The sequence below is a fragment of the Aricia agestis genome, chromosome 6 (genome assembly GCF_905147365.1).
Source record: "Aricia agestis chromosome 6, ilAriAges1.1, whole genome shotgun sequence".
Taxonomy (NCBI): domain Eukaryota; kingdom Metazoa; phylum Arthropoda; class Insecta; order Lepidoptera; family Lycaenidae; genus Aricia; species Aricia agestis.
In genome coordinates, this window is record NC_056411.1 from 19,207,079 (window position 1) to 19,234,598 (window position 27,520).

At 36.6% G+C, this 27,520-nt stretch overlaps 2 protein-coding genes across 2 annotated transcripts; one reads left to right on the plus strand and one right to left on the minus strand.

Annotated features, from left to right (window-relative positions):
• Nucleotides 1-232: 232 nt before the first annotated feature.
• LOC121728241 (collagenase-like) lies at nt 233-16,454 on the minus strand (the record flags this gene model as incomplete). The annotated part of the gene is made up of 8 exons (XM_042116382.1): nt 16,404-16,454; nt 13,267-13,312; nt 12,402-12,564; nt 10,267-10,436; nt 6,424-6,525; nt 4,450-4,595; nt 3,781-3,889; nt 233-426 (listed from the first exon to the last, which is right to left on the minus strand). Coding segments are annotated over exons 1-8 (981 nt in total), but the record flags the coding sequence as incomplete, so codon positions are not given.
• Nucleotides 16,455-17,735: 1,281 nt separating this feature from the next.
• Nucleotides 17,736-21,352, plus strand: LOC121728342 (leucine-rich repeat-containing protein 47-like). Its single transcript, XM_042116505.1, has 6 exons — nt 17,736-18,443; nt 18,841-19,269; nt 19,845-20,004; nt 20,407-20,509; nt 20,784-20,939; nt 21,244-21,352. Exons 1-6 carry the CDS (start codon nt 17,822-17,824, stop codon nt 21,346-21,348), a joined length of 1,575 nt encoding a protein of 524 aa, XP_041972439.1. The 5' UTR covers nt 17,736-17,821; the 3' UTR covers nt 21,349-21,352.
• The last annotated feature ends 6,168 nt before the right edge of the window (nt 21,353-27,520 follow it).

Sequence of the window (27,520 nt, forward strand, 5' to 3'; positions counted from 1 at the left end):
CACTGGACTTTGACTCACTGGATTTAGACTCACTGGACTTCGACTCACTGGATTTAGACTCACTGGACTCTGACTCCTCAGGAGCGGCGGTAGTTACTTCCTCTGATTCTTCAGGAGCGGCAGTGGTTACTTCCTCTGATTCCTCTGACTCCTCAGGAGCGGCGGTGGTTACTTCCTCTGATTCCTCTGACTCCTCAGGAGCGGCGGTGGTTACTTCCTCTGATTCTTCTGACTCCTCAGGAGCGGCGGTGGTTACTTCCTCTGATTCCTCTGACTCCTCAGGAGCGGCGGTGGTTACTTCCTCTGATTCCTCTGACTCCTCCTCTTCAGATTCGGGGGCTGGTGTAGGTTCTTGGGGCACCCAGTCGAAGTTGATACCGGTCACTTCCAGGAACCAGTCGTGGTAGTGGCCAGGACGGATAAAACCTGAAATAAAGAAAAAATGTTTTAGGCGTAGTGGTGACTAGTATATATTAATAAAGCCTATATTCTGTTGATAAAGCCTATATTCTGTTGCATTTCATTTTTAATCCCCGATGTTATCATATTACATATAGTATATAAGTACATAGTAGAACATTATATCTGTCCCTTTAAATATTTTCGTTGCTTTCTTTGAAAATTTTACTTATTAATTAAACAACGAATTTCAATTAATTTAAAAAATGACGAATTGAAATCCTATACCTGGGCTGCGTTCCAGATGACGTTAATTTTGACCAAAACGCTCAAAACGTCCCCTTCTGCCGTTCCCTTTGGCGACCGGGGTCGTTTTGATAGCGGCTATGACGTCACTCATGACGTCATCATTTTCGCTCAAAACGACCCTTGACGAAGATGGGTCAAAGTGGGCGTTCTAGTTTTTTTTTTTTAATTTTAACGTAACTATATCGCGAAAGCCATGTTTGGAAAGTTTTCAGGAGAGAGTAGAGACAAAAACTTTATATTATTTCATTACAAATAATATTTTAATTAAATAACATCTCATCTCTCCTATTTTGTTGACTTACTCGTACTTGACTAAGCATTAAGCGGTATTGTTACCTAACGTTTATATGTATATTGTGACAATAGTCAATACTCAAAATATGTGGTTTTGTTATTAAAATATGATTACTTAAGTAAAAAAATGTAATACTAAAAACGAAACAAATATACATAATATTATGTACCTACATATTTTATTAAAATAAATGTAACTATAAACAATAAAATTACTTTTATTTACGACTTGAAGAAAAGGATCGTAATATCCAAGTTCGGTTCAATGTACCTATGTATAAAAAAATATAGTTCTTTTTTTTAACTTTTCTCAAAACGCTCAAAACGATCCATAATCCGTTCCACTTGGGTTTGTATCACTGACGCTCACAAGCTAGTGGAACGGGAAAAACTACGGTCTTGAGCGTGAGCGTTTCTAACGTCATCTGGAACGCGGGGCATATTAAAACTCATAAGTCAGTCGCAACGCAGACTTTATATTGGTTGGCTGTCAAAATTTGGACCAATCACAGAGCCTGAACCGTGTCTTGAGACCGAGATGCATCTTGAGTACTGACTATTTATACCGGCCTTAGAACTCAGAAGATGGTTTGTGATGAGTCAAACATAATAATACAATATAGTTCCAGACATATAATTATGTCTGTAGATAAATCATACTGTTATAGCAATCATTTCCGCAGTTGCAAAACGGTTACCTATGTATATACAGTATTGTTGTTAAAATTATTATGAAGTTTTAAATATCTTATACCTACTTACTCCTTTTGATCTTAGCGGTCGGTATGAGTATCTATAATGTTACCAATTAAAATTACGTATTATGTTGTTTGAGTTTCATTTTTATACGTAATTAGATTTGAAAAATTTTAGGCAAATTTAACGAAATAGGGAAACAATATTTTTAAATTAAGCCAGATTTGATTTGGATAAGCCCAAAGACTTTATAAGCTGTAAAGGCCCTTGCCGCGTTATTATAAGCCTTATAAGCCAGTAAATAGGTAACTTTATCCTGCCTTAATCCTTCAGCCTTCTCTGTTTAAGGCAGGATAAAACAGAGATTCCACTCCGTAATTTATTTTAATGGTAATTCGTAGCTTACAGTATGAGAGTATTAATCCATACTAATATTATAAATGTGAATATACGTGTCTGTCTGTTTGTTGCCTCTTCACGCCCAAATCTCCGAAACGAATTTGGAAAAGACATAGGGTGGGTTGCACCAGAGCTAGAGGCGTCGTTATAGTTACAGTTGTGGTCAAAGTTATGGTTGTAGTTAAAGCTAACTTAACTTTAACCTTAACTTTGACCACAGAATTTGATAGATGTCTATTGTTGGTCCGACAAGGCTTTAAATGCGTGGGCGCTGCTGGTAAAGGAAAACTGTCAAAAATGGCTTTTTTGTATCATGACAGCGTTAGTTCCTTTTTTTGCCACGTTCATTTAAAGCCTTTTCGAGCTCTATGATTATGGTTAAATATGGCGTCCGTTTTTGACTTTAACCAAAGATTTGACATTTTGCATTGTAGTTAAAGTAATAGTTACAGTTATAGTTAAAGTAAGTTGGCGCAACCCACCAAAAGGAAACTTTTTGTCTCGGAAAATGTACGGTTCTCGCGCGACAAACGAAATTTGTCGCAACGGAGTTGCGGTCGTCATCTAGTTGTGATATATTTTTTTAGATAACAAAATGCCAAGTTGAGGTGTTGCGTGGTGATGTTAAGTGACCAAGGCACTGGCACTTACCACCGATACCACCAAAAGATCGTACAACGCAATACCTTGAGAGTTGAGACTTTGATGTCCTTACAGAGCGGCTGTGTCAGGCATCACATACTAGGCGGCAGGCGCATCTCAATATTTTCTGGTTGTATAATATGTTGGTGGTCTTTAAAACCCCTCTCAGATGAACCATCAATATTCAGTTATTTGGTGAAAAACAAAGCAACCTTAAAGCTTTGGCCTAAGCTTTATTTTACGTCAGTTATTTTTTTGGCTACGGCCGCTACGGCGTTGCTACGGAGCTACGAAGCCCGAAGAAAAAATTATCAATAGACATGCACAATAATTATATGCCTGTGCAGCCATAGCTTCTACACCATTGATCAACTCGAAAACTCCGTTTATACGACGAAATTAAGACGCCTCATTTAAAATTAATTACTCATTCAAAAGTCTATCTTAATACGAACATTGGTGTTGACTTCTGATTAAGCTGCAAGTATTTCCGATAAAGCCATCTCATTCGTTCCGATGTATAGCTATTTATATACGTTTAGTATGTCAATGACAAGTGCATCAGTGATCAGGGAAGCCCGTGAACTGACAGTGTAAGTCCAGATGAATCTGAAGCCGTACAGTTAAATCATTGGAAGAGCTGTAGATACGTACTATTGTACTAAGTGGATATATTACTTTGTTATTGTCAAAGTAACTAGTCAAAGCCGTATGTTAAAACTAGTCATTAGTTGTAACATACGGCTTTAACTATTTTGCTTACCTATTATGAAACATACTTTTGACAAATCTCCTGTAAAAAATCCTTAAAAGCAGTCATTTAGATAGAGGGAGACCAACGTATCATGTACGAGAACTTTCAGAATCATTCGTCGTCGTTGTCGATCAACACCAGAGGAGGCCGCTGTCACTCTGTGGAGGATATCGGTGTGGCAGCAGCTGCTGGAGACGAGGGAGAAGATGCCGACCTGCGTCACCTGGCCGACGTCGTCGATCACCACCAGGGGAGGCCGCTGTTACCCTGCAGAGGTCATGACTCACCAGCGGGGAGGTCGGTGTGGCAGCCAGTGGTGGAGACGAAGGAGGAGATGCCGACCTGCGTCACCTGGCCGTCGTCGTCGATCACCACCAGCGGACCGCCGCTGTCACCCTGCGGAGGAAATTATATTAACTTTATGGTCAGACCAGACTGTTTCTGATACATGCCAATAGGAATATTTTTACATGACAACTTTTAAGCTGGAACGCGACAAGACTTTAGGCTCACCCCTTTAAAATATTTACGCAGCCTTTTACTTTTCAAGGTACACTATCTATTGTCTGTCACGTGACTTTTCCAGTAGTGGCTGACAGAGACAAGCAGACCTTGTGTAGGTAGTTATTTGTTCTGTAAATATTTTTACTAACTTAATAGATAAGGACATGTTTTGAGACAGTCTTGATTTCAATTCAAGAAGCCCTTTGGGCGATAGCAAAGACATGCAGCATATGCTCCAAGCCTAGACCCGAGGATCGAGTATAGAAAAATAAACACGATCAATAAAAAAAAGTACAATATTAGTTTCATCTTATCCAGGATTTCTACTTCACCTTTGATTAACCAGGAGATTGCTCTTTCAGTTACGTTCAAGTGAGTTGGCTTTTACGTCTCTTTAATAGCTACCTATCATCAGCTTGCCAGAAGCAAATGAGCTGAGCCATGTTTCATACCTGGCAGGTGGACTGGCTGGAGACGTTGTAGGCGCTGGCGCAGATGGTGGAGTCGACGATGATGGAGCTACCGCCGAACATCGTGCGGCATCGCTCGTTCGACTCGCCCGTCAGGTACACCCAGTTCATGATCTCGGGGGATGAGCCTGGACAAAAATAAGTGGATAAAATCAGTAAAAAAAGATGAGCCTGGAGCCCTTGACAAACACACGAAAAACCATAGGGCATATAACTTAATCGGTACATAAGGCCCAGTAGTCCCTAAAATGAGCAGGTCGATGTCTGTCAGTAGAATATCGACGTTAAGGACATTAAAATAACATTAATATCAGCGCGCCTTGTACAGTGGCTGTTACGCGCTCGCCGCGTGCCTTGATAATAGAAAATAGGAGTAAAAAAGAGTAAAATCCTTTTGTTTTTAGTATTACACAAATCAAATATATCAAATCGTTTACGTTAGGTTACGACTTACGACACATAATATACTACATTTTTTGTTTTTTTCTAGCAAGTGTGTAATTTAGCCATAAAATGATTTAATTATGAAAAACAGCGTTATAACAGTCATCTTCGAGATTTTTTTCTATCGAGCAGAATTTTTCAAATTGTGTACTGATATACCTTTGCGTAAGGAAATTTTCTCAATTTTAAAACGGTACTTATTTTATACTTAAATAATGACATCTCCTTTACTAAAAACGTGTTTTAAAAAACCCATTGTACGTAGTTGCAACAACCACAGCGCCTTAAGGCCATCCCTGAGCAAACGACCTTGACTATACATTTGCCGCGTTGCCAAGATCGCACCAAAATCCTATTCTTCTTTCTTATCTTAGTTTAAAATTGACCTAAAAAATTTGAACGTGCAGTGTGTAGTTAATGAAATTGTCGATCTATTGGCGTGTGTTTCAAACAACCGTAACTTGTAAATACTGGGGAGATACTGAATGTATGCTTGAATTTAAATAAATTGGTATTACTTTGGAAGCTGATATCATGAGCATAAAAACAAAAATAGGGAATTAGTAACTATGAAAGGAACGTTCATATACTGAAGATTATTGCTGTATTTTTATTATAATTATGTAGCTTTCAAATTATGAGTTAATAAGACTCTAAAAACGGGAAATTAATATACCTACGGCATCTCCGTAGGGGGAGCGTCTTAAACAAGAGGATTCGATTGGAAATGCTTTCACTAAACGACTTGTAAATCTCATGAAGCGTATTTTAAAAGAAAGATCATAGTAATTACTGAGCATATCCCTTAAAATTGTCTTGCAATCAGTATTTTGTTGTACATTCGTAATACGAGTAATAGTTTTGGATCCGACCGTAAAATCCTGCAGGAATCGTTTTTTTTCGATCAAATATATTTTAAAATAATCTTTAGAACGTATAGAATGGATTAATGTTGGGTTGCCTTGTCAAAAGTAGTATAATAATCAGTGTAAAAGTGTTTTTGTTACTGATCACTATAAAAATCAAAATTATCTGTTGCAAAATTAAGAAATGAATTCAGCAATATTTACATGTCTCAATGTCAACTGATTCGTTGTCCCATAGCATGAGCTATAGAATAATTAACGCCTCCGTGGTCCAGGTGGTTTAGACTTCAGAGCATGGCTCCAAGACTCGGAAGTCGGGGGTTCGAATCCCGCGTTGGACAAGTAAGATGATCCATGCGTCGGATCGGCATGTAAAAAGTCGGTCCTGCGCCTGATCTCTCGCCAGTCGTGTCGGTCTTCCGTCCCACTGGGTTATGAGAGTAAAAGTAATAGAGAGTGCTCTTGTGTACTGTGCACACACTTGGGCACTATAAAATTTACTCCTGCGTAACTGGCCTGGTTTCAGAGAAACCGGCCACCATCACCGAAACCGGTGTGGGAGTTATTATTATTACTATATAGAATAATAGTAATTAATAGGAGCCAGAGTTTTCGACTTTTTATTTAGCCTTTTAGCAGCACTTACCTTCAGTCCAGGTCCTGCCCCAGCCGCTGGCCATGAGCCGGTTGCCCTCGTAGTTGCGGTTCTTGTTCAGACTGTTCTGCATCCTCACAGGCTGGATCAGGTCTGCAATGTGATAAATTGTATATGGGTGAATTTCCCAAACGGCTTTTTTTGTCTTCGTTAAAATTACTATTAAAAAAAGGGAATATTGTTGTAAATTATTTGTTTTACTATTCAATGGGTAGCTATAGGATTGTGGCAAAAATATAATATGCCTAGGACTATCACAAAGGTAGAAATAAATAACTTGAAGATCTATTTTTATCAAATCGGTGCTGTCCCTCTACTTTTTTACAAACAAAAACGCTTACATACTAGAAAATATCAATAATGTAAGGGTATAACTTATATTATTTCGTAGAATATTAGTTAATCTAAAATTATATGCCATATTTTATTACATAATTAACGATTATAGTTACTTAGATGCACAAATGTCCTGAGAATTTTCCTGGATAAAAGAAATTTGAGCATTACTTTTCATCGACGAGTCGATCAGTCTCCCCACCCCAATTTTAATTTACTCCTTAGTGTGCTTCCACGCAGTCAAGATAGATATTCGTCAAACCGCTGCATATTCGTGCCAACAATATGAGTATGCCATCAAAATGTTCTCGGGCAATTATTTTATAATATCAGTGATTGCATTTTTTTAATGTAATTAATAGTTTTAAAATTGTTGTTTGGTTCTAATGAATGTATTAAGTGATTAAGCTTCATTATCTGTAACCAAATTTATCTTAGATATAATGCATTTTTTTATAATTTCCTAAAAAGTGCGTTTTTTCTCACGCCGCTGCTCTGATATCGGTGTAATCGGTGGTCATTTTAACCACCGATATGATAATTTACACCGAAATTATAAGAAAAAACGAATTGGTGTCTTAAATCTAATATCGGTGTTTGGAATCATGAGCAACGCACAGTTTTGTCACATCGGTGGATTGCTTTATCATATCGGTTGATCTAGTGGCATTTCGTTAAGTATACAAAGAAATTACAAATGCGCATGATAGTAAAAATTAATGGATGTAAGGAGGTATGGGCCATTTAAAGTTTCTTTTCACATCTAGTTCATTTTAATAGAGGCAATGATGATAAATTTTATTATTTTATTTATTATATATCCCTACATCAAATGACTCGATTTCCTAAACCGCTTTTTTGCACGGCAAGGCTGAAAGCTATCTTATTTTTACTAGATATCGTTTTCATTTTTGATTTTAAAAGTAAAACATAACGCTTATAATTTGGGCCTATCTTTATTTTTTTTTTAATAATTGTTATTTTCCAAGAAAATAAACATAATTTATAGGCGATTTTCAATTTTGGTGGCTTGTCGCCGAACTATTTTACTCAATATCTAGACCGATTAACAGAAAACTTGATACTGGATTAGATTTTTATTTTTATGTAGTTGTTTTTAGTTGACTCTTCATATATATTAATTTTATTGTTATAACTTCTGTAGTTGAGTTTTTATGACACAGTTTAGGTCTGTCGCGAAGAATTTTTAAATTTTGGTGGGATTTACGAAACGTTGTTTCTAAAAAATACCATTGATCCCTTAAGCATAAAAAATACGCCATTTACTTCATTCAGCCACACGCTAACCCGTTTAGGAGGTGGCTGTGGGCTGCCACACGCTAACCCGTTTAGGAGGTGGCTGTGGGCTGGGTCGTACCAGTTTCCAGCCAGAAATGAAAGAAAACCGTTTTATCACAAACCCTACCTTATGCAATTTTGGTGTACTTAAATTATCCTACTTGTGGCAATAATATCATGTTGTTATTTTGAATATCGGTAGAGTTTTGGTTTGTTTATAGTTAAGTTAATGTGCTATAACTTTAGTGCACGATTTTTTTTAATGATTATTTTTCTCGCAAATTCGTATTTTGGTGGGTAAGGGTGAGTAAAACATTATTTTTACAAAATACTATTGATTCTTGAAGCATAAAAAATACGCCATTCACCTCATTCTGTCATAAGCTAACTCGTCTAGGTGGTGGTTGTCGTACCAGTTTCTCGTAAACACCTAATCTCCAATTTTGGTGGAAACAAAAATTTCCACCAAAATTATATAAAAATGCAATTTGTTGAAATCCACTCAAATATTGTAAAACATTTTAAAAATATTTTAATTTCATTTTAAGCACCCTTTTCTTCATAGAAATAAATAAATAAATATATTTTAAAAATAATATTATCACATCGCTGGATTAGTATGTCATTTCGATGGTTAAGCTTATCATATCGGTGCACAGAAATAAAAATCGGTGCCGGTTTATCATATCGGTGGAAACCAGAATTCAAACTGAATTTTCTCCTTAGTCTTAAATGATACGTTAATGATACATAAAACCTGAAAAGTATATAAAATATGTATAAACAAGAAAGTTCACCGATATGATCAAAAAAAGGTCATTTGTTGAAGTTGACCCATATGAGCTAGCGAGTGGCTTGATGGCTTCCATAACAAACCAAAAAAATCTTTGAGGAGCAGCATTAAGCATATACGTACAGATACATTGAAGCTACGTGATCTTATACGTGGGAGAGCCATGCTTCGGCACGAATGGGCCGGCTCGACCGGATAAATACCACGTTCTCACAGAAAACCGACGTGAAACAGCGCTTGCGCTGTGTTTCGCCGAGTGAGTGAGTTTACCGGAGGCCCAATCCCCTAACCCCTACCCTATTCCCTTCCCTACCCTCAACTATTCCCTTCCCTTTTACCCTATTCCCTCTTAAAAGGCCGGCAACGCACTTGCAGCTCTTCTGATGCTGCGAGTGTCCATGGGCGACGGAAGTTGCTTTCCATCAGGTGACTCGTTTGCCCCCTTATTTCATAAAAAAAAAAAAGCTACCAACTATCCGGTAGACCCATTTTTGCAGGAGTTTTAAAAACAAGCAAATCTCCAAAAACATAATTAGAGCACTAATAAATAGATAAATTCCTGTGAGAAAACGTTAGGTGTAAGATGTTACCAAAGCAAAGTTCTTATTATAGCCACACTTGCACGCTACGAGTACGAATAATAAAAGCTAAGGAAAAGTAACTTCGTCAAAAAATATGTTCTACAATACTTGTCAAAGGTTCACATTTGACAAGTATTGTAGAACATGCAAATGTATGCTGAATACATTTGCAATATTTAGGTTGCCTTCTATAGCGGATAGCGGTATCAGGCGGTTACATGACAGTTCGAAAGGAACCAAATTTAAAACGGTAATAGTATGGGAGTTACATTTTCTTAGTTTTTAGGGTTCCGTAGTCAACAAGGACCCCTATAATTTCTGTCCTGTCCGTCTGTCTGTCCGTCTGTCTGTCTGTCCGCGGTTTTGCTCAGGGACTATATGGACCTAAAAATCAGTAATTTGGCATGAAAGCACATATTAATGATGAATGATGATGACGACAAAATGGTACATGAAATCTTAAAAAAATATTTTTTCCACTTAAAACTTAATATTTCACAAATGAATCAATAAGTCGGAAAATGATCTATGAATACTTATAATATTTTAAAAAACCTATCCATCAATACCCCACACTATGGGGTGGGCGCGATAAAAAAATCATCCCCGCTTGATGTGTAGGGCAGGTACCATAAAAATAAATATATTTGTAAGATTTTATGTACCAACTACCATTGTGTCGGCATCATTCATCATCAGGAGCAAAACCGCGGACAGACAGACGGACAGACGAACAGACGGACCGATAGACCGAAACTATAAGGGTTCCTTGTTGACTACGGAACCATAAAAATGGACGACTGTAATCTGATGTTGATGGCTTACTATTGTACTCAATAACGCGGTTGAACTTGATAAGGCCGATGTCGTGGGGCTGGACGACGGTCTGCAGCTGCTCGTTGTACAGAGGGTGGTTGTAGTACTCGGTGGTCTCGAAGATGGCGAACGGACGGGTCAGGTTGGTGACGCCGGCGCGGATGACCACCGTCACACGTCTGAGGATGAATGTAAACAGTAAATCTTACAACTATCTTAATGTTATTTTTAACCGACTTCCAAAAAGGAGGAGGTTTCTCAATTCGACCGTATAGAAGTTGTAACAAACTATTTAGGGCGTGTACGTGTTCTTTATATAGAGATAACTGTGAAATTAGCTGCGCTGAACTTTTTTTTTTGGATTTGTATGCGCAAGCGCCCACGCGTCATATATGTTTTTCATACGAAGATAACAAAAAATACTGTTTCAGCCCTGCTACTTTCACAGTGAACTCTATATGGGGACCCATACACACCCATACTTAGTGTTGTTACACCCTGTTACAGTACCCTAACCCCACCCTTATGGTGCTCCCACAACGCAGTTAGAAAATGTTTAGTAACGTTAGTAAACATTTGATCACAAATGTTTAAAAAAGTTAAAAATGTTTTCATGTTAGAAAATGTTCAGTAAACGTAAGTTAACAAATTATAACAAAACAAATTGTAACAAAATAAAACGTATTGTGTTACTTTTTGTTTGTGAACCTTTTATAAAGGACGACGGGGTATGCAGTGAGACAATACCAGATTTAAATGTTATAAAATATTAGTTAACATTAGTAAACATTTTCTATTTTAATGTAGGAGCACTTATAACATGTAACTAGCATGTAACAATTCCTACAAAGAGAACGAGTTCCTAACAAAATGTAACAATTGACAACATTTTTTTTAATTTATTTATTTAAAGTCGCATAAAACACCTAAAGTCATTAATCATTTAATCAAAATTAATCATCATTTATTTGCAAAGAATGTGGTTTACAAAGATCTTATAGTTATATATATACAGTATCAAACACTCTGCTTTTGAAGCATGCAAATTTATTATAAATATTTAGATAATATAGCAATTTTTTTTTTACGTGGGAGAGCCATGCTTCGGCACGAATGGGCCGGCTCGACCGGATAAATACCACGTTCTCACAGAAAACCGGCGTGAAACAGCGCTTGCGCTGTGTTTCGCCGAGTGAGTGAGTTTACCGGAGGTCCAATCCCCTTACCCCTACCCTATTCCCTTCCCTACCCTCAACTATTCCCTTCCCTTCCCTACCCTCCCCTATTACCCTATTCCCTCTTAAAAGGCCGGCAACACACTTGCAACTCTTCTGATGCTGCGAGTGTCCATGGGCGACGGAAGTTGCTTTCCATCAGGTGACCCGTTTGCTCGTTTGCCCCCTTATTTCATTAAAAAAAAATTACATTATCATTTTTCTATATTAGCCTTATTAGAAGATAGCTACATAATACACATTCATTAATCACAATAGGAAAAAGTTGCCTTTACTATCCAGAAAAAAAACTACATTTAATCGTCTAATGTCAGTGTCAAACAATAAAAAAAAACTAATTGTCAAATAATACTTTATCTATGCTTGAGGTTTTCATCAAATCTGCAATATCATCCACTTTCCACGTGGCGTGAAACATGGAATTACAGACAACAGTCGTATAAGTAATATTATTAGCGACTACAAGTAATAGTTCAATATATTTAAAAACATTAAATCACATGATAAGATTTGTTAGTAAATGTTTTTATGTTAGAAAATGTTTACAAACATTTTCTAACGGCGGTGTGGGAGCACCATTACATTTTTTTTAACAAGATGATCCCCGCGACTTTGCACGCATAAAATCCGGTAAGTAAGACCGTGCATTCTTCTGAGATAAAAGTATGCTGTATTCCATAGACTTATTTATATACTGTCGTAGGTCCTCGTCTACTCTACATTTGTGTTAAGTAAATAATATCGTGACCAGAAATCTTTCACTTTTGTACGCAAAGCCTAGAGGAATGGATTTCCAGTTAGATAGAAGTCGAAACCGATTATTGTAAGTCTTTACAATAATCGGTTTCGACTCAACAAACCGTGCAGAATATATCAGGGGCTACGGGGCATGGTCGATGCTATACTCACGTGGCGGTACAGTGCGCGGCGGTGAGCGCCCACTCCGGGTGTATGATAGAGGCTCCGCAGCCGGTCACCCCGCCGATGGCGCTCACCATACGCAGGGAAAGCTGGTACGGGATCTGACCCTCCTCCGCCTCCCAGCCGGACACGATGCGTGCGCTGCTCAGACCTGGCACACAATGGGGATAAAGAATAATTCTTGAAAGGAGATTCTTTGGGAGATTGAAGGAAGATTATGCTTCAGATTCTGACAGCATCATTCTCGGTTGAAGACATAAAGCTAATATACCTAGCGGATTAGAGAAACAAAGGCCTGAGCAAGACAGATGTCACTATCAGTATCACTGCGTGGTAAAAAGAGACGTGTGATACATGACAGCAGCACTCTTTTTTTGACGTCCATCCGGCACGTGCCGCACGTTGACAATTTAATCTTATAGAAATCATGTTCAATCATGCTTGTGTAAGTGTATACGTACACATATTTTTACATACAGCTGAAACCAATTTCGGTTTCGTTTGACAGCTCGAGATTGTTGCTCTATTCCGCTAGGTATATTATTAACTTTATGGTTGAAGAAGGGTTTCATTTAGGGATACTAGATTCTGGGTATGACAATTAAGCAGATTTGGGCAAAATCATCACTTAATTCGTTATCACAAAACATTACTCATCATCACTTAATTCGTTATCACAAAACGTGGCGCGCAGTCATACCGCAATTAAATGAATCCGAAGTTTTTAAGCCTATTCGATACAACTTTTCAAGTTGACTCTACGTAGAGATACCTTCTCTACGTAGAGTCAACTATCATATAATTTATTACAAAGTATTTTGTAGGTATTAAAAATGAACTGTTATTAAAGTACCTCGCACATCTTCAGGGAACGCGAAGCGGGATGCGTCCTGGAAGCCCTGAAAGATTAAAAAGTTTTAGACCAACCTGTCAAGGATTTTATCGTAATCATTCTGTGAATGGAAAATGTACATCCAAAACAATCATTGAACTAAAAATAATTCGATAATCAGAAGCTTATCAGAACAAATGAAATCTCGCGCGTCAGAGGATTAGCGCGGCCCTGACGATAATCCAATTAGGTGATTGTTATACGTAACTATTTTCTATAGAGATTTGCAATGTAAGAGCAACGCGAAGCCACATTGCTTTGTTGCATTACGTTGCGTCGTTTCATAAACTCAACGCACAATGCACATATTAGATCGACCATCGTTCCGTCCGTCCTATCTAGCCCCGGATTTATTTAAACAGGCCGTATAGGCCGCGGCCTAGGGGCGAGCATGTCGCTCCATTTGTATGAAAACGAGCGTGTCACTTTTTTCCTACCACTATGGCCTGCCGATGATAAGAAACGTGTCCATTATCTAGGCCAACGTTTCTATTTGAATTTCTACAGCTCAATACGGCACTTTTGGGCATTTAGGTATTTTCAAAATTCCGATTGACATCCGATTCCGATAGCAGACTAAAGAACAGACTTTCGAAAGACGAGACATTTGGGAACGTGATATGGCACGCGTAGTATATATACACGCAGTATCTATCTTGATCTACGTCTGTGGGGCCGACAAATTTCGTACATGGGGCGGCGGAAATAAGTGGCCTACTCTCATAAAACATATAAATTCGGCACTGCACATAGTGCGGCCACCAGAGAAGCGCAACATGACTTCGTTTATCTGTCAATCCGTATTTAACACTGCGTCCGACAACTCAACGCATTGACGTGTTCAATGTTCATCCTATGTAGTATTTGGTCAACTGAGCTTGATATATTAACACAACCCAACCACATCAGTATACCATATGGCATATTGTATCTACATTCTATGGTCGGCCGTCTGCCTATATTATGAACCTATTTCTCTGACAGTATGGCCCACCACACATTCCCACCGCTGTATCTCCTGTGTCGCCAGGATCGACAGCGGTATCCAACCACGAAAACCCTTTGATATGATCTCAGGAAGCCCGAGGGACATGCTAAAGCTGTCTTGGGACCCGCAACGAAATTAATCAGAAGAAGATAGGAGGAGTAGGAAGTATACAGTTTTCCCTCCTCATAAAAAGCGGGAGACAGCACAAAGTTGCAATGACCGAAAGTCAAAGAACTAAAGGGAAAGCACCACGGGAATAATTAATGTTAATTATGAGTTATGACTTCTAAGCTAAATCTAAGTTAATGTTGGAATTTGTTGTGTTACACTGTTTCCAGTAATAATTATGACAAAAACGCTTAAAGGCACGGAAGTTCCTTGCGCTATCCACGAGATTATCGTAATATCTCTGACAGTAGGGATTTACTTACCCTCATTCTCTACTACTAACGCGGCCGAAGTTTGGCATGATTATGCCTGCAATATGTTTGAATTACCGATGACACACCATACCGAAATTACGTCGCGTAACTTCGGCATAGTGTGTTTAGAGTTTATAGACACGTACGTTCGTATATTATTATATTGTATGCGGACCTACGAATAATAAAAACTATGCGGACATTGCTGACGTAATCATGCCGAAGTTCTGCCGCGTATGGTGAGTTTAGAGTTTAACATAATATGGGACGGATACCGCATACAAAAGCAACCTGCACAAACTTTCTGCCTGCTAAAATTTTAAGAGATAAGATTTGGGACAGCTTAAGTTTGTATGTTAATACCTACTTAATTGTTTTCGTACTTTAATCCGCTTGTTATCTGATAAGAGCTTTGTAATCGATACTTAGGATAAATTTAACCTACATTATCAATAATAATTACCGTCAGATTATATCCTGTAGGGTTTTCCCAGCCCAGCGTGTGCAAAAATAAAGGCAGCTTTAGATTGAGTCCGTAACTGACGTCAGTCCACTGAATGACGTGTCAGTGCTGACATGGCACTGCCATCCCCTCCCCTATTACCCTATTCCCTCTTAAAAGGCTGGCAACGCACCTGCAGCTCTTCTGATGTTGCGAGTGTCCATGGGTGACGGAAGTTGCTTTCCATCAGGTGACCCGTTTGCTCGTTTGCCCCCTTATTTCATAAAAAAAAACTTACCTATAACCTACAGTTAAAAACGATCAAGACGCTCATAACGCATTTTGAGCGTTTTGATCGTTTTTAACACTAAGTGGAACGCGGGGCATATAGTGTAAAAATCTGCCTTTACACTGTAAAGGCCTATGGTAAAGGCAGATTTACATTGAGTCAGTGGCGGTCGTCAGTGTAGTGACAAGTGTCATTTCGCCAAAACTTTTTCGTTGTCGCTTCGTTATAGAATCACCGATCAAAATGTAGGTATGGAATTGACAAAAGCAGACGTTGACGTTCAACTCATCTTATGTTAATTCCATACATTTAGATCGGCGATTCTTTAAAGAAGCGACATAGAAAAGATCTTGGCTCACCCCCGCGCCGTACTGACTTGAAATCAATTTGCTCTACGGCAGTGCCAACTGCCAGGTCAGCACTGACACGGCAGTGGAAACATGTCAGTTACTGACGCAACGTAAATATCTGCCTTTGATGATCGTCTTCCATCAGGCATTCCGTCGCTCGTTTGCCGTATTATATATTTTTCTTTAATCCTCGATACAAATACACCGGCTTTACTTAAAGAAAAGTAAGTAAGTGCTTAGCCAAAAAAAGGAGGTGAGACTTCAATAATTGAAAACGATAACGCTCATCATAACTCCTCTGGCGCTGCGAATATCCATAATCCACGTGTTGTACTAAACGCTAGCCATAATTTAATATTTCATTTTTATTTATTTTAAAATAATCAAAAGCTCGTTAAGCTTTTACTTAAAAACTTTAAGGGCCTGTTTCACCACTTTCTGATAAAGTGCCTAATAGACTATTCGCAACTTTTTTGACAGATTCTCCATACTTGATCTGTCAAGTTAATTGGTGGATATCCTTATCAGGAAGTGGTAAAGCAGGCCCTAAGTGAATCTGTAATAATTCAGATTTTATCTTCACAGTTACACAAAAAAGTTTATTTACCAAAGCTCCGGACACAGCCACCAAAAATATGAGCACTCCTAAACTCGCCATTCTAAATACTGAACTAACACAACATTTTATTAATTACATCGATTTAGAGTATTAATTGATAAGTATTTAAATGATAATTCTTAATCATGAAAGATAGCTTAATGACACAAAATTACCTTATCAACATTATTTGGGGAATTTTTAGCGCTTAAGCAGGAACTAAGATTTTGTTCAAGAGATTATGTATAAATATAAAAATTTATACATAATGTGTGTAGTATATATATCTATAATCCTACTTTTTAGTGTTCCGTTTGTAAAATATTAAGTTTTAAAGTGGAAAAAATCGTTAGAGTCTATAGTGTCTCCCCTCTACCAGCTAAACTGTTGTTTCTGGAAATGTGAAAAAATTCACGGGAGTGTGGCGGTACCTACAATTCGCCTAACATTCCTGCATCGCACTATCGAAGTTTTCTGAGCGCGTCAGTATATATACGACATCTGAAATGTATCAAGAGGGCTTCGGCCTAACCAGTGACCGAGCATAACACCTCGCTCGGTCGGAAGATCTTCCTTTGGCCACCACACACATTATCCCACAGGAGTATGAAATAAGCTGAATTTAAAAGGAAAAACTATTACAAATAAGAAGACTTCATAATAATATGCTATTGAGTAATTAGTCGATCAACTAAAAAAAATGTATTCGGCGAAGTATAAGACCGGTCGCACATTGTCCGAAATTTCTGATACGAAGCAGTTGAACGTCCGCGCTGTCTCTTACATTTTGTACTGAGCCGAGTGAGCTCGAACTCGCCGGAAGGATATTTCGGATAGTATGCGGGGTGGCGGTCCGACGAAATTCAACTGTTTCTGATCAGAATTCGGACAATGTGCGGCCGGGCTAAAGGAACTTTTCGTTCAAATTTCTTTTTAATCTATATAAAAATTTTAAAATCTATATAAAAATTTACAAAAACTAGTGGTACTATGGAACTGTTTTAACGAAAGTCACCCTATATTGCGCGTGGCCCGACACGCACTTGGCCAGTTCTTTTGAGGATAATCTTATTTTACAAACTCTGGAGACTGGAACATGTAAGAATGAGAGATACCAAGAGATAATAATGTTATGACCACCGATTCCAGTAAATCAAGGCTTTATCACAATGTTTAATTTTCTTTACCCAAATGAAACGCATAGTAAAAAAAGTCTCTTGCATTTGACATCAATAATCATCTACAAATATATACTAGTAATCTGTGATTATTCATTTGTCATTTGTCAATGTCACAGCTGTCACATTCTAGCTTCAACGTTTTTTTTATTTATTTTCAGTTTTTCTTTGCGTAAGTTGGTATTTGTATTATAAAGTAGCTGTAAATTGCTATATTTTCTTGAAGATTTCGAAAATATAGAGTTCAAAATGAGTGCTTGGCCAGAAGTCGTCACAGCGAGGTCTGAAAATCGACACGAAATAAAATTGGCGGGCGCAGCTATCTCGAAGCGCATTTCCGAAAACGGTTTAGACAAATCCATATTCCAATTAACCAATATAAACTTGCTCAATATAAGCGAGACATGTCTAACAACTATTCCCAATGAAATTAAAAATCTTATCAACCTACAATCTCTCCTACTGTATGGTAACAAGATAGCAGATTTCAATCAAAACATAACCTCTTTGCCGAAATTAAAAGTGCTAGACTTGTCGCGGAATCAAATTAAAACGATTCCAGATTCTCTAAATAACATGAAAGAGTTAACTAGCATCAATTTTAGCTCCAACGAAATAGAAGAAATGCCAAAGATGTCGGCTTTTCCTAATTTAATAATTGTAGACCTGTCTAACAACAAATTGACTCAGTTTTTGGACACTGAGGGTGCTGATTTGCCACACTTGACTGATTTAAAAATAAAAGGGAATGAAATAGAAGTTATACCGAGCCACATAGCCAAGACTTTGCCAGCCTTGAAGAACTTTGACATTGGAGAAAATAAGCTGAAAACCATCCCAGGAGAACTTGCATCTTTAGCTAAATTAAAAGGTAATTTGAAGTGAGATTGAGTTACACAGTTTGTATTATTTTAATGCAACGCACACATGACGGACACTGCAGCCCCTGAGACGAAGCGAGAGGGACTGTTAACGTTAAGACTGCTTCGTAATAACGCTGCAATGACGCAGCGCCTGTGTGGTCGGCTATGCGTCAACAACTGTTACCTAACTCTAAATGCTAATATGTGCTCATTTAATAGTAAACACCTTCACATTTTTTGTTTCTATCCAATTTTGTATTCAGAAGAGTTTTCTGTCAGATGTTTACACAAAAAAATGGTTAATAATATGACAGAAACTAGTTTCTTGTTGTGAATCTATTTCTTGACCTTGTTTATTATATTTCTTGATTCTTTAGGTGTTGAACACAAATTGTTTGCTTACAGAACTGAATCTCAAAGGAAATAAATTGGCTGACAAGAGGCTGATGAAGCTTGTGGACCAATGTCGCACAAAACAAGTAGTAGACTACATCAGAGAGCATTGTCCAAAATCTGACAGTGCCCAGCCCTCCGCCAAAGGCAAGGGCAAGAAGGGAAAGAAACAGGAGGAACCCCAGGCTGATGACGTCAATGATCTGTGCCATTCGCTAAAAATACTTCACGTAGAAGACGATGTAATGAAAGTAAAGATTGTTGAGAGTGAGGTCAGTAGTGTACGTCCGTTTATACTGTGCTGCATCATCAAAGAGCTGATGTTTGATGAAGCACTGTTCAAGAAGTTTATACAGATGCAAACTAAACTGCACGATACTGTCTGTGATAAGAGAAACACGGCCACAATAGCCACACATGACCTCAGTAAAATTCCCCCAGGTAAGTTAACCTATTGCTTTTCCAATGTATGTATGAGAAGACAGCAATATGAATAATAACCACTGACCTCCATTATACAAGTATGCTGGACTTATGATACCCTTTGAAATGACAGTTTTTTTTTTGTGCATATTTGAAGCGGAACCAGCGCCCCTTAATGCGGGGGAAGAGAACTAAATCTGACATCTGACTGTTTGAAAGTTTCTATATTGGCGCTGATAGCATAGTGAGAGTACTTGGAACTGATACTAATGATGACAACCAATAATGATTAATCGCCACTTTGCAATTTACGTCAGATTTAGTTCTCTGCCCCCGCGTTGGGGCGCTGATTCCACTTCAAATAGGCTTGTGCCTATAGTAGGTGGGTATCATAAGTCCAGCGTGCCTGAATAATGGAGGTCAGCAATATAATTGTTTTGTTCTTTGTCAAGACTCAAGAGTATTGCCACTGCCTTTCTGTTGGTTTTGTTGTGAAAGCTAGAAGAGAAAAAAGTATTTTTTTTTTTGAAAAACAAGCAACTTAAAAGTTAAATCATTTTCTGCGATCTTTTTTAATATTATTTATATTACAGGTGACTTATTGTATACTGCCAAAGCTCCGTCGAAGCTGAGCATAGTGCCTTTGTCTCGGTCCAAGCCTTACACCGGTGAACAGCTGTTCCAGCAGCTCACAGCAGAAGCAGAGGCGTTGAGGAAAGAAAAGAAGAGAAATGTATACTCTGGTATACACAAGTTAGTACTCTGTATTTTCCTTGCAGCTATGATGTTGCAATTTAAAATGTATTATTTTTTTTATTTAACCCATTGATTGTGGAATAACCAGACACCATAGCCTTTTTATTGTTATCGCGGCCGGATGCGGCCGCTTAGGGCTTCATGAATTAAAAGAATATTTCTTTATTAATCTTAAGGTTGTTAAAAGCTCGTTAGAATAAGATAAAAAAAATTGAATGGAATAACTTGGCTCCATTGCACAGAAGTGGGACTCGCATAGGCTCTTAAAAAATCTTAGGGTGTTTCTTTCTTTAAACCTTTGATCATGGATTCTTGGAAATCTATTGTTATTCTATTGTATCTCGCTCACCGGTGAGCTTATGGGGCTTGATGGGTTAATATTATTTTATATTTTTCTAGATATTTATACCTATTGGAAGGCAAACCCAAGTACTCTTGCCTGCAAGACCCAACGGGCAAAGTTATCAGCTTCCCACCCATCACTAATTCTGATGACACAAAGGTAAGTTTTTTTGGCTTATAGTGAATGCTGAAATTGTAATCAAATTTATAATTAATCAGATTAAAATTATTTTAGTAAAAAGAAATCAGAAAAGTAAATCTGATAATAATATTGTCCCCTACAAAATTTGAAATCCAATAAAAATATTTGAAAGTGGTTTTGTGCAATATTCTTTTTGAGCATTGAGTCCACAGACAACAATACATGTTTAAGATTAAGAGGCTTTGGTTTTAGCATTTCTAATGCCAATGAGATTCACTAATATATCTTTCAGATGTCACAAACAAGTACCGCAATGTTGGTGGAAGTCACCTCTCATGCGTCTCTGGGAGCATGTAAGACTGTGCTTGACAAGCTGATTCAGGAGTGTCTGCTACTTGGCATCGGAGATGAACCAGGCTCCGAGTATCATACCCTCACTGTACAACAGGTATTAAACTGACATTATTTTGATGCTGTCCTGTTTGATAATACTTGATCAATTTCAATGATAGTACTTAATTTCGAGAACTTACAAGGCAAGGCACTTCTCTCAGTTTTGTCTGCTTTCCAAAGTCGGGAATTAGAAAAGTGCATTGAAACAAAATCCGTTGAAGCTCAAATATATGAACAATATTTTATATTTGTATAAACATGGGCAAACATTATAAGCAAAGTAATAAGTACATACTTATTCAATGTATGGATATAGAAAATATACAATGTAAATAAATAACTTACTTTTTTCTTTTCAGGTTAAAATTGTTGACCTAGAAGGTAATTTGAAAGCAGTTTATCCATCAAGAACTGACTGCACTTACGATACAACCATCAGGGTGCTGCGTTTACCCAAGAAGTAAAAGAGCTTTCTGTTTTTAGTATTCTTTATTTATACAAGATGTTAGTGTATATGTCGTAGGATGATTTGATAAATCGGATTATTGTGAAAATTCTAGGGACTTCACGAAAACACGGATAATTAGACAATGGTGATTACATTTTTCAACCTTACTGACAAAAGGTCGTATTTTTGCGAAAACGCGCGTCGCCTTAGTAAGATTGCGAAACGAATCGTTAGTAACTATTATCGAAGAAAATCACTGATTGGTCGGTTTAAGCAATCAGAGAAGATGTTGTGGGGCACAACAACATCTTCTCTGATTGGTTGAAAACTTGACGTTTTAAATGTCAATTCATTGTCACGCGTTGTTTTTTTTTGTGGTCGTTTTTGTAAGCAAGCTAACAGTTTTTGATTTTTTTTATGTGTTTACAATTTCAGTTGGACTCGAAAAATAGTGCGAAAAGTTATCTAAAAGTGTGCCTGTAAATACAAAATGACTGATACAAGACCTGAAATTAGTGCTGAAAGTTCAATAGATCCAGAAACTAATTCTGAGGTTATAGTTGAGATAAGAAAAAGGTTAAATAAGAAGTAAAGTTCCTATGAAGAGGCATTGTCATTTCTTATTCTTTATACTTCTATGGTGTAATACCTCAAAGATACAATATAGAAAAAGATAGTAACCAATCAGAATAAGAGTTGGCCAGTAAGCAAAAATCAAGCCAATCCGTGTTAAGAATGTGCAATGTTATCAAGGCAACTCGCGTTTTCGCAAAAAACCTAACTTTTTTTAGAAAAATTGAAAAATATAAACAGCATTATCTAATTATGCGTGTTTTCGCGAAATCCCTAGAATTTTCGCGATAGTTCGCTTTATCAAACCATCCTACGACATATACACTGTTATCCTTGAAACTCCAAATGAGCCTGTCAAAATGAACAACTTTTTCTATGAGAACAACTCTGGGAACTCAAAAACATTCGTCTTCATACCCACACAAATTGCCGTTCCAGGCATCCGTATGGGTATGAAGATGGCTTCTATTGAGTTCCCAGCATTGTTTTCATAGAAAAAGTTGTTCATTTTGACGGACTCATTTGATGGTTTCAAGGATAACGGTGTTTACACTAACACAGTATAATTCAACTGTTTGATACTTAATAATGAGGATTTTGCTATGTTTGATATATTATCAGAGAATGTTTGTTTTGTTAACTAGCTTTTCTACTTAATGCTTATGACATTGCTTCTTAAAGAACAAATAGCTAGATTTTTTACACAGAAGTTTAGCTTAAATTATAATCCGAAATGTATTGTTTGTGATGATGCATATAAATTATTACATTGATTGTTAATTCTATTGTATCTTGTTATAATCTGTTTAACTAAGTACACAGCAGCATAATATATGTACAAAATTTTGAAATAAGTATATATTTTTTAATACCAAAATATTACGTTCAGATGTGATAAAATATGATCTAATCAATGCAGTTGTTATTTTTGTTTATCTTTTCGATTTCTCTTTTCTTTTGAGTTATTAAAACTTATTTTTTAAAAGAAATATCTTTTAAGGCCATCCCCTGACCAAAAGACCTTGACCATACATTTGCCGCGTTGCCGAGATCGTCGCGCCAAAATCCTATTTTTTTACTTATCTGAGTTCAAAATTGACCTAAAAAAAATTCAAACGTCCAGTGTACCTATCTACGTACGTAGTACGTACGCTATCAGTAACACTGCGTGGTAAAAAGAGACGTGTGATACATGACAGCAACACTCTTTTTTTTTGACGTCCAGTCGGCGCGTGCCGCACGTTGACAATTTAATCTCACAGAAATCATGTTCAATCATGCTTGTGTAAGTGTATACTGTATAAGGGGGATATTAGATTATCATATATATTGGATCCGAGATCATTGAGTCAATGATATTGGATAATGTAATATAGACATATGATTCATTTCTTCCTTGATCAAAGATTTTTGACATTCGCTGAGAGATTGGATCCAATACGGTCATAGAAATAGGTGTTTCCAGTTATTTAATATAAAAAAGAGTTTTTAATTTCTTGTTCGTTTATATGTTTCAAATAATGTAATGTAATTATTTTTCTAATTATATACTTGGATAATATTGCTGAAATAACAAAAAAACAAGCCATATTAAAAATGACGATGTCTTTCGACAAATCGAATTCTCTGAGATCTAGTAACCCTGACGTCAATACCTGTCAGCGTTAGCGCTCTCCATTGGCTATTGAAACCACATATGACGTAAATTGGATCAATGAAATATGATAATATAATATAAAGATATGATCAAATGATCATATATATTGGATCCTATATTATATGATCATACCTTAGTGGTACGTACACATATTTTTACACACAGATGAAACCAATTTCAGTTTCGTTTGACAGCTCGAGATTGTTGCTCTATTCCGCTAGGTATATTAACTTTATGATGCTAACACAGACAATATGTTATGAATTTCATGTAATTAAATATAAAAAAAAAAAAAACAAAATTTAAGGAAAAAATGTTGTGTATTTTTTAATTCTTGCCTGTAAAAAATACAGTGCATTAAACTGGTTCTTTTTTAATTTATTAAAATTATAGAGTAGGTTTTCACTTTTCATCTATCTATATCTACATATTTCTATTTTCTATTTAATATATAAAACTCAAAGGTGACTGACTGACATGGTGTTCTATCAACGCACAGCCCAAACCACTGGATGGATCGGGCTGAAATTTGGCATGCAGGTAGATGTTATGACGTATCACGAAGGCATCCGCTAAGAAAGGATTTTGATCAATTCTACCCCCGAGGTATAAAATAGGGGATGAAATAGTTTGTAAGTATGAAATTTTGTCAATTTTAAAGCAATCTGACTGAAACTTTGAAGTTTGATATCTAATAATTAATAGTTATTAGTTATGAAGCTTAACGCGAGTGAAGCCGCGGGAAAAAGCTAGTCTTAAATAAGTTCCTTTACTTCTATTCTTTAAGTTAGATAGTTATTTTATTATGAAGTATTGGTCAGATTCAAGTATGAGAGCCAGAGAGAATTTTTTTTTTCAAAGAGAAAAAAAAATTGAGAGCTAATTTGTCAATAAAATATAGTATTTTACCTTCCAATAAAATACATATTATGTTTCCAAACGTCCGAGGTCCTTCATGAGAGTACACCGTTGTGTTTTCGCGAGCTGCCGCTAGATGTCGCTATCCGTTACCTGACTGCTCCCAGCTTTCGACGGTCACGTGGCCTCGCTGAAAATTACTTAGGAAATTTCAAGCCGCCATCTTGCTCATTGTTAAGCTCATGATGATGAGGGTGGACACCAGGAAGCCATTATCAGGACCTCGGACGTTTGGAAACATAATATGTATTTTATTGGAAGGTAAAATACTATATTATATGTTCCGTTAACGTCCGAGGTCCTTCATGAGAGACCTGTTTGTTATCTCCTGGTGGCTTGAAATTAAAGCAACAATGTGATTCATATTTTATAGGATCTAAGTGACACACAACTACAAATATAGATCATGTAATAATTATTATTGAAAATGAAAAGTATAAGACTTGTAATCAACTTGCACAAAAAAAAATTGTGACAAAGACTTCTGAGGTACATTTTTATCATTATCAGTTACAGATGAATCTATTTCCTTTAAATAAAAATTTCTAAAAGTAGCCTCATGTTTCCAATTAGCTTTGGATAGAATATCATTAATTGGATAATTTTCTACCCAGTTTAATGAAGCAACAGCTGATCTAAAACTACCTGGAGAAGAGTGTATATTAGCGTCAGATAACACACGTTTAACATAACCTCCGATAATAGTCGCGCTGGCTGGTCTAAAAGGAGATCTGCTAGTAATAAATAAATTAGTCACTGAACCTCGAACACGACTAGCTTCTTTAACAAGAGATCTGACCCAAAAAACTGGGTCGATATTTTGATGGGGAGCAGTCAATAAGGTCCAAGTCGACTGACGAATGACGATGCGTTAGGGAATCTGTTTTAGATCCGAACACGGGATGAAGTGTAATCGAATTACCGTTATCTATGTAATGTTTGCTGTCTACATGGAGCAAGGTGAGGTCATGCACCCTGCGGCCAGAGGCTAGTAAGAGAACCGTGGCAGTGTGTTTAGAAACTTCATATAAGTTATCCAAATTAGGATTCGATTTTTTTAAGAAATCGATTAGGTACTATCCTTGCATCCCATATTGGAACCTTAGGTGCTACAGGCTTAGCTATGGATATAGCTTTCAATACGTGTTTTACAACATTATTTGACGAAATACTTATACTAGAAACAGTTTCACAAATTGAAGCTATAGCTGATTTATGAACTAAAATCGAACGATAGGCAAGATTTTCAGTCAAGTGTAAGTATGCTAAATATCTAGCAACATCGGCAGGCCGAGGTGAACGACAATTAATGCTCCTTTGAGAAAGAACACCAGCGAGACCATTTCTTCCAAATAGGTAAGTAGGTTTTTAAGGTGGACGTTCTCCAACAGGATAGAAGAAGTTCTTTTTCTTGATGGGACCAGTCTGTTGTGATGGAATCCCACCCGAAACTAGCCAGGCTTCCAGATGGAGACTGTCGACACGAACTGGAGGCTGCTTCGTCTTTACGTCTATTAATGTCATCGACAAGTTTTGGACTTTCATTGGCGGTACTAACGCACGGCTTTTCAGGTCCGGCCGCCAAAAAGGTTTTTTCCACTTGGGTGCGATTATTATGAACCGTCCCGAGGCTCGATTCAAGTGTTGTAGTACTACAAAAAAAATCGTCACTAAGCTACGGAGTGACGATTTTTTTTGTGAAGGATTTTGTAAAGGGTCGATTCTGCTAGAGATGATCCTCAACACGAATTTTTAAAGTATAGCATTTGTTACATTTTTTATTGAATTATAAATAAAAAGATGTACCTATATTTACTAGCAAAAGAACTTTTATGAGTAAAAATTGTAATTTGAATGATTTAGAGCATTTTGAAGTGATATCATCTAACGGCGCGAGAAAAACTGCTTGTGCCACACATGATCATTTTTACTCTAAATCACTATCTCGAAGTTGAATTTCATTACATAATATTGACTATATAACATAATTTTCTATTTCGGTGCAAAAAAAAACAACATTTTTGAAATAGTTTTCAAACATTATTAAAGGAAAATTGCCATGGTTGCACCCGCGATAAAAAAGGTACAGAAGTTTAGTTTTCTCGCTAAAATATTATGTTGTTAATAATTTAAAACTTTGTGAAAGTAAGGAGAAATGTGGGGGAAATTAGAATTAATCATTGGAACAAACTATTTTATTATTTTTAATAAAAAAACAGAACCTTTAAAGTGGTTGCTCCCGCGATCGAAGCAGTACAATTGGAAATGCAACAAATTATTTTTTGACTATTGTAGTGATTTTCGTCTTATTTCATATTATTAAGGTAAACAATAACGTTAGATTATATTTGTTATTAATACTTTACATGTAATTACAAGATTTATAAAATTTTGAATGGAGTCACATCGTGTTTTATATTTTTCGAAATATTAATTATATTTATTTAAATATATAATCATCATTTTAAAAATAAAATAGTTTTAAAATGATGTTTATTTTTAAATGTTTTAGAAGAAATGCTACAAATGACAGGAAAAATCATAAATATTTAATAATTTTCTTTAAAAAAAATATTTTTACTTAAAATTCTCCCCTATTCTTTTAAATTATAAATATTAATTTTGAATTAAAGGTGTGTTGTAGTTCGGTTTTATAACAATACATCAAAAAAAGTTTGCTTAAGTTACATTATTTAATTGTTTTTAGTGATTTAGATGATTTCTTTTCTCAGATCGATAAATGACTGATAATTAAGAAATAATAAAATTTTAAATAGTATTATAACAATTTACTAATAATATTATGTATTGCATATCAAAAATGTAGAAATTATTCGCAGACTTATGAATAAATTCAATTACTTTAGACTCGTTGCGCCCGCGATATTCTGATGTTACACCCGCGATCGTGAAAATTGTTAATAATTCCTAGTACTAATTACTTAAATTAATTGCATCTAGTTAAATCATTTCTTTGTATTATACACTTTTGAAATATGGGGTTAATAAATTACTAAAAGTTCCACAATTAGCAGTATTC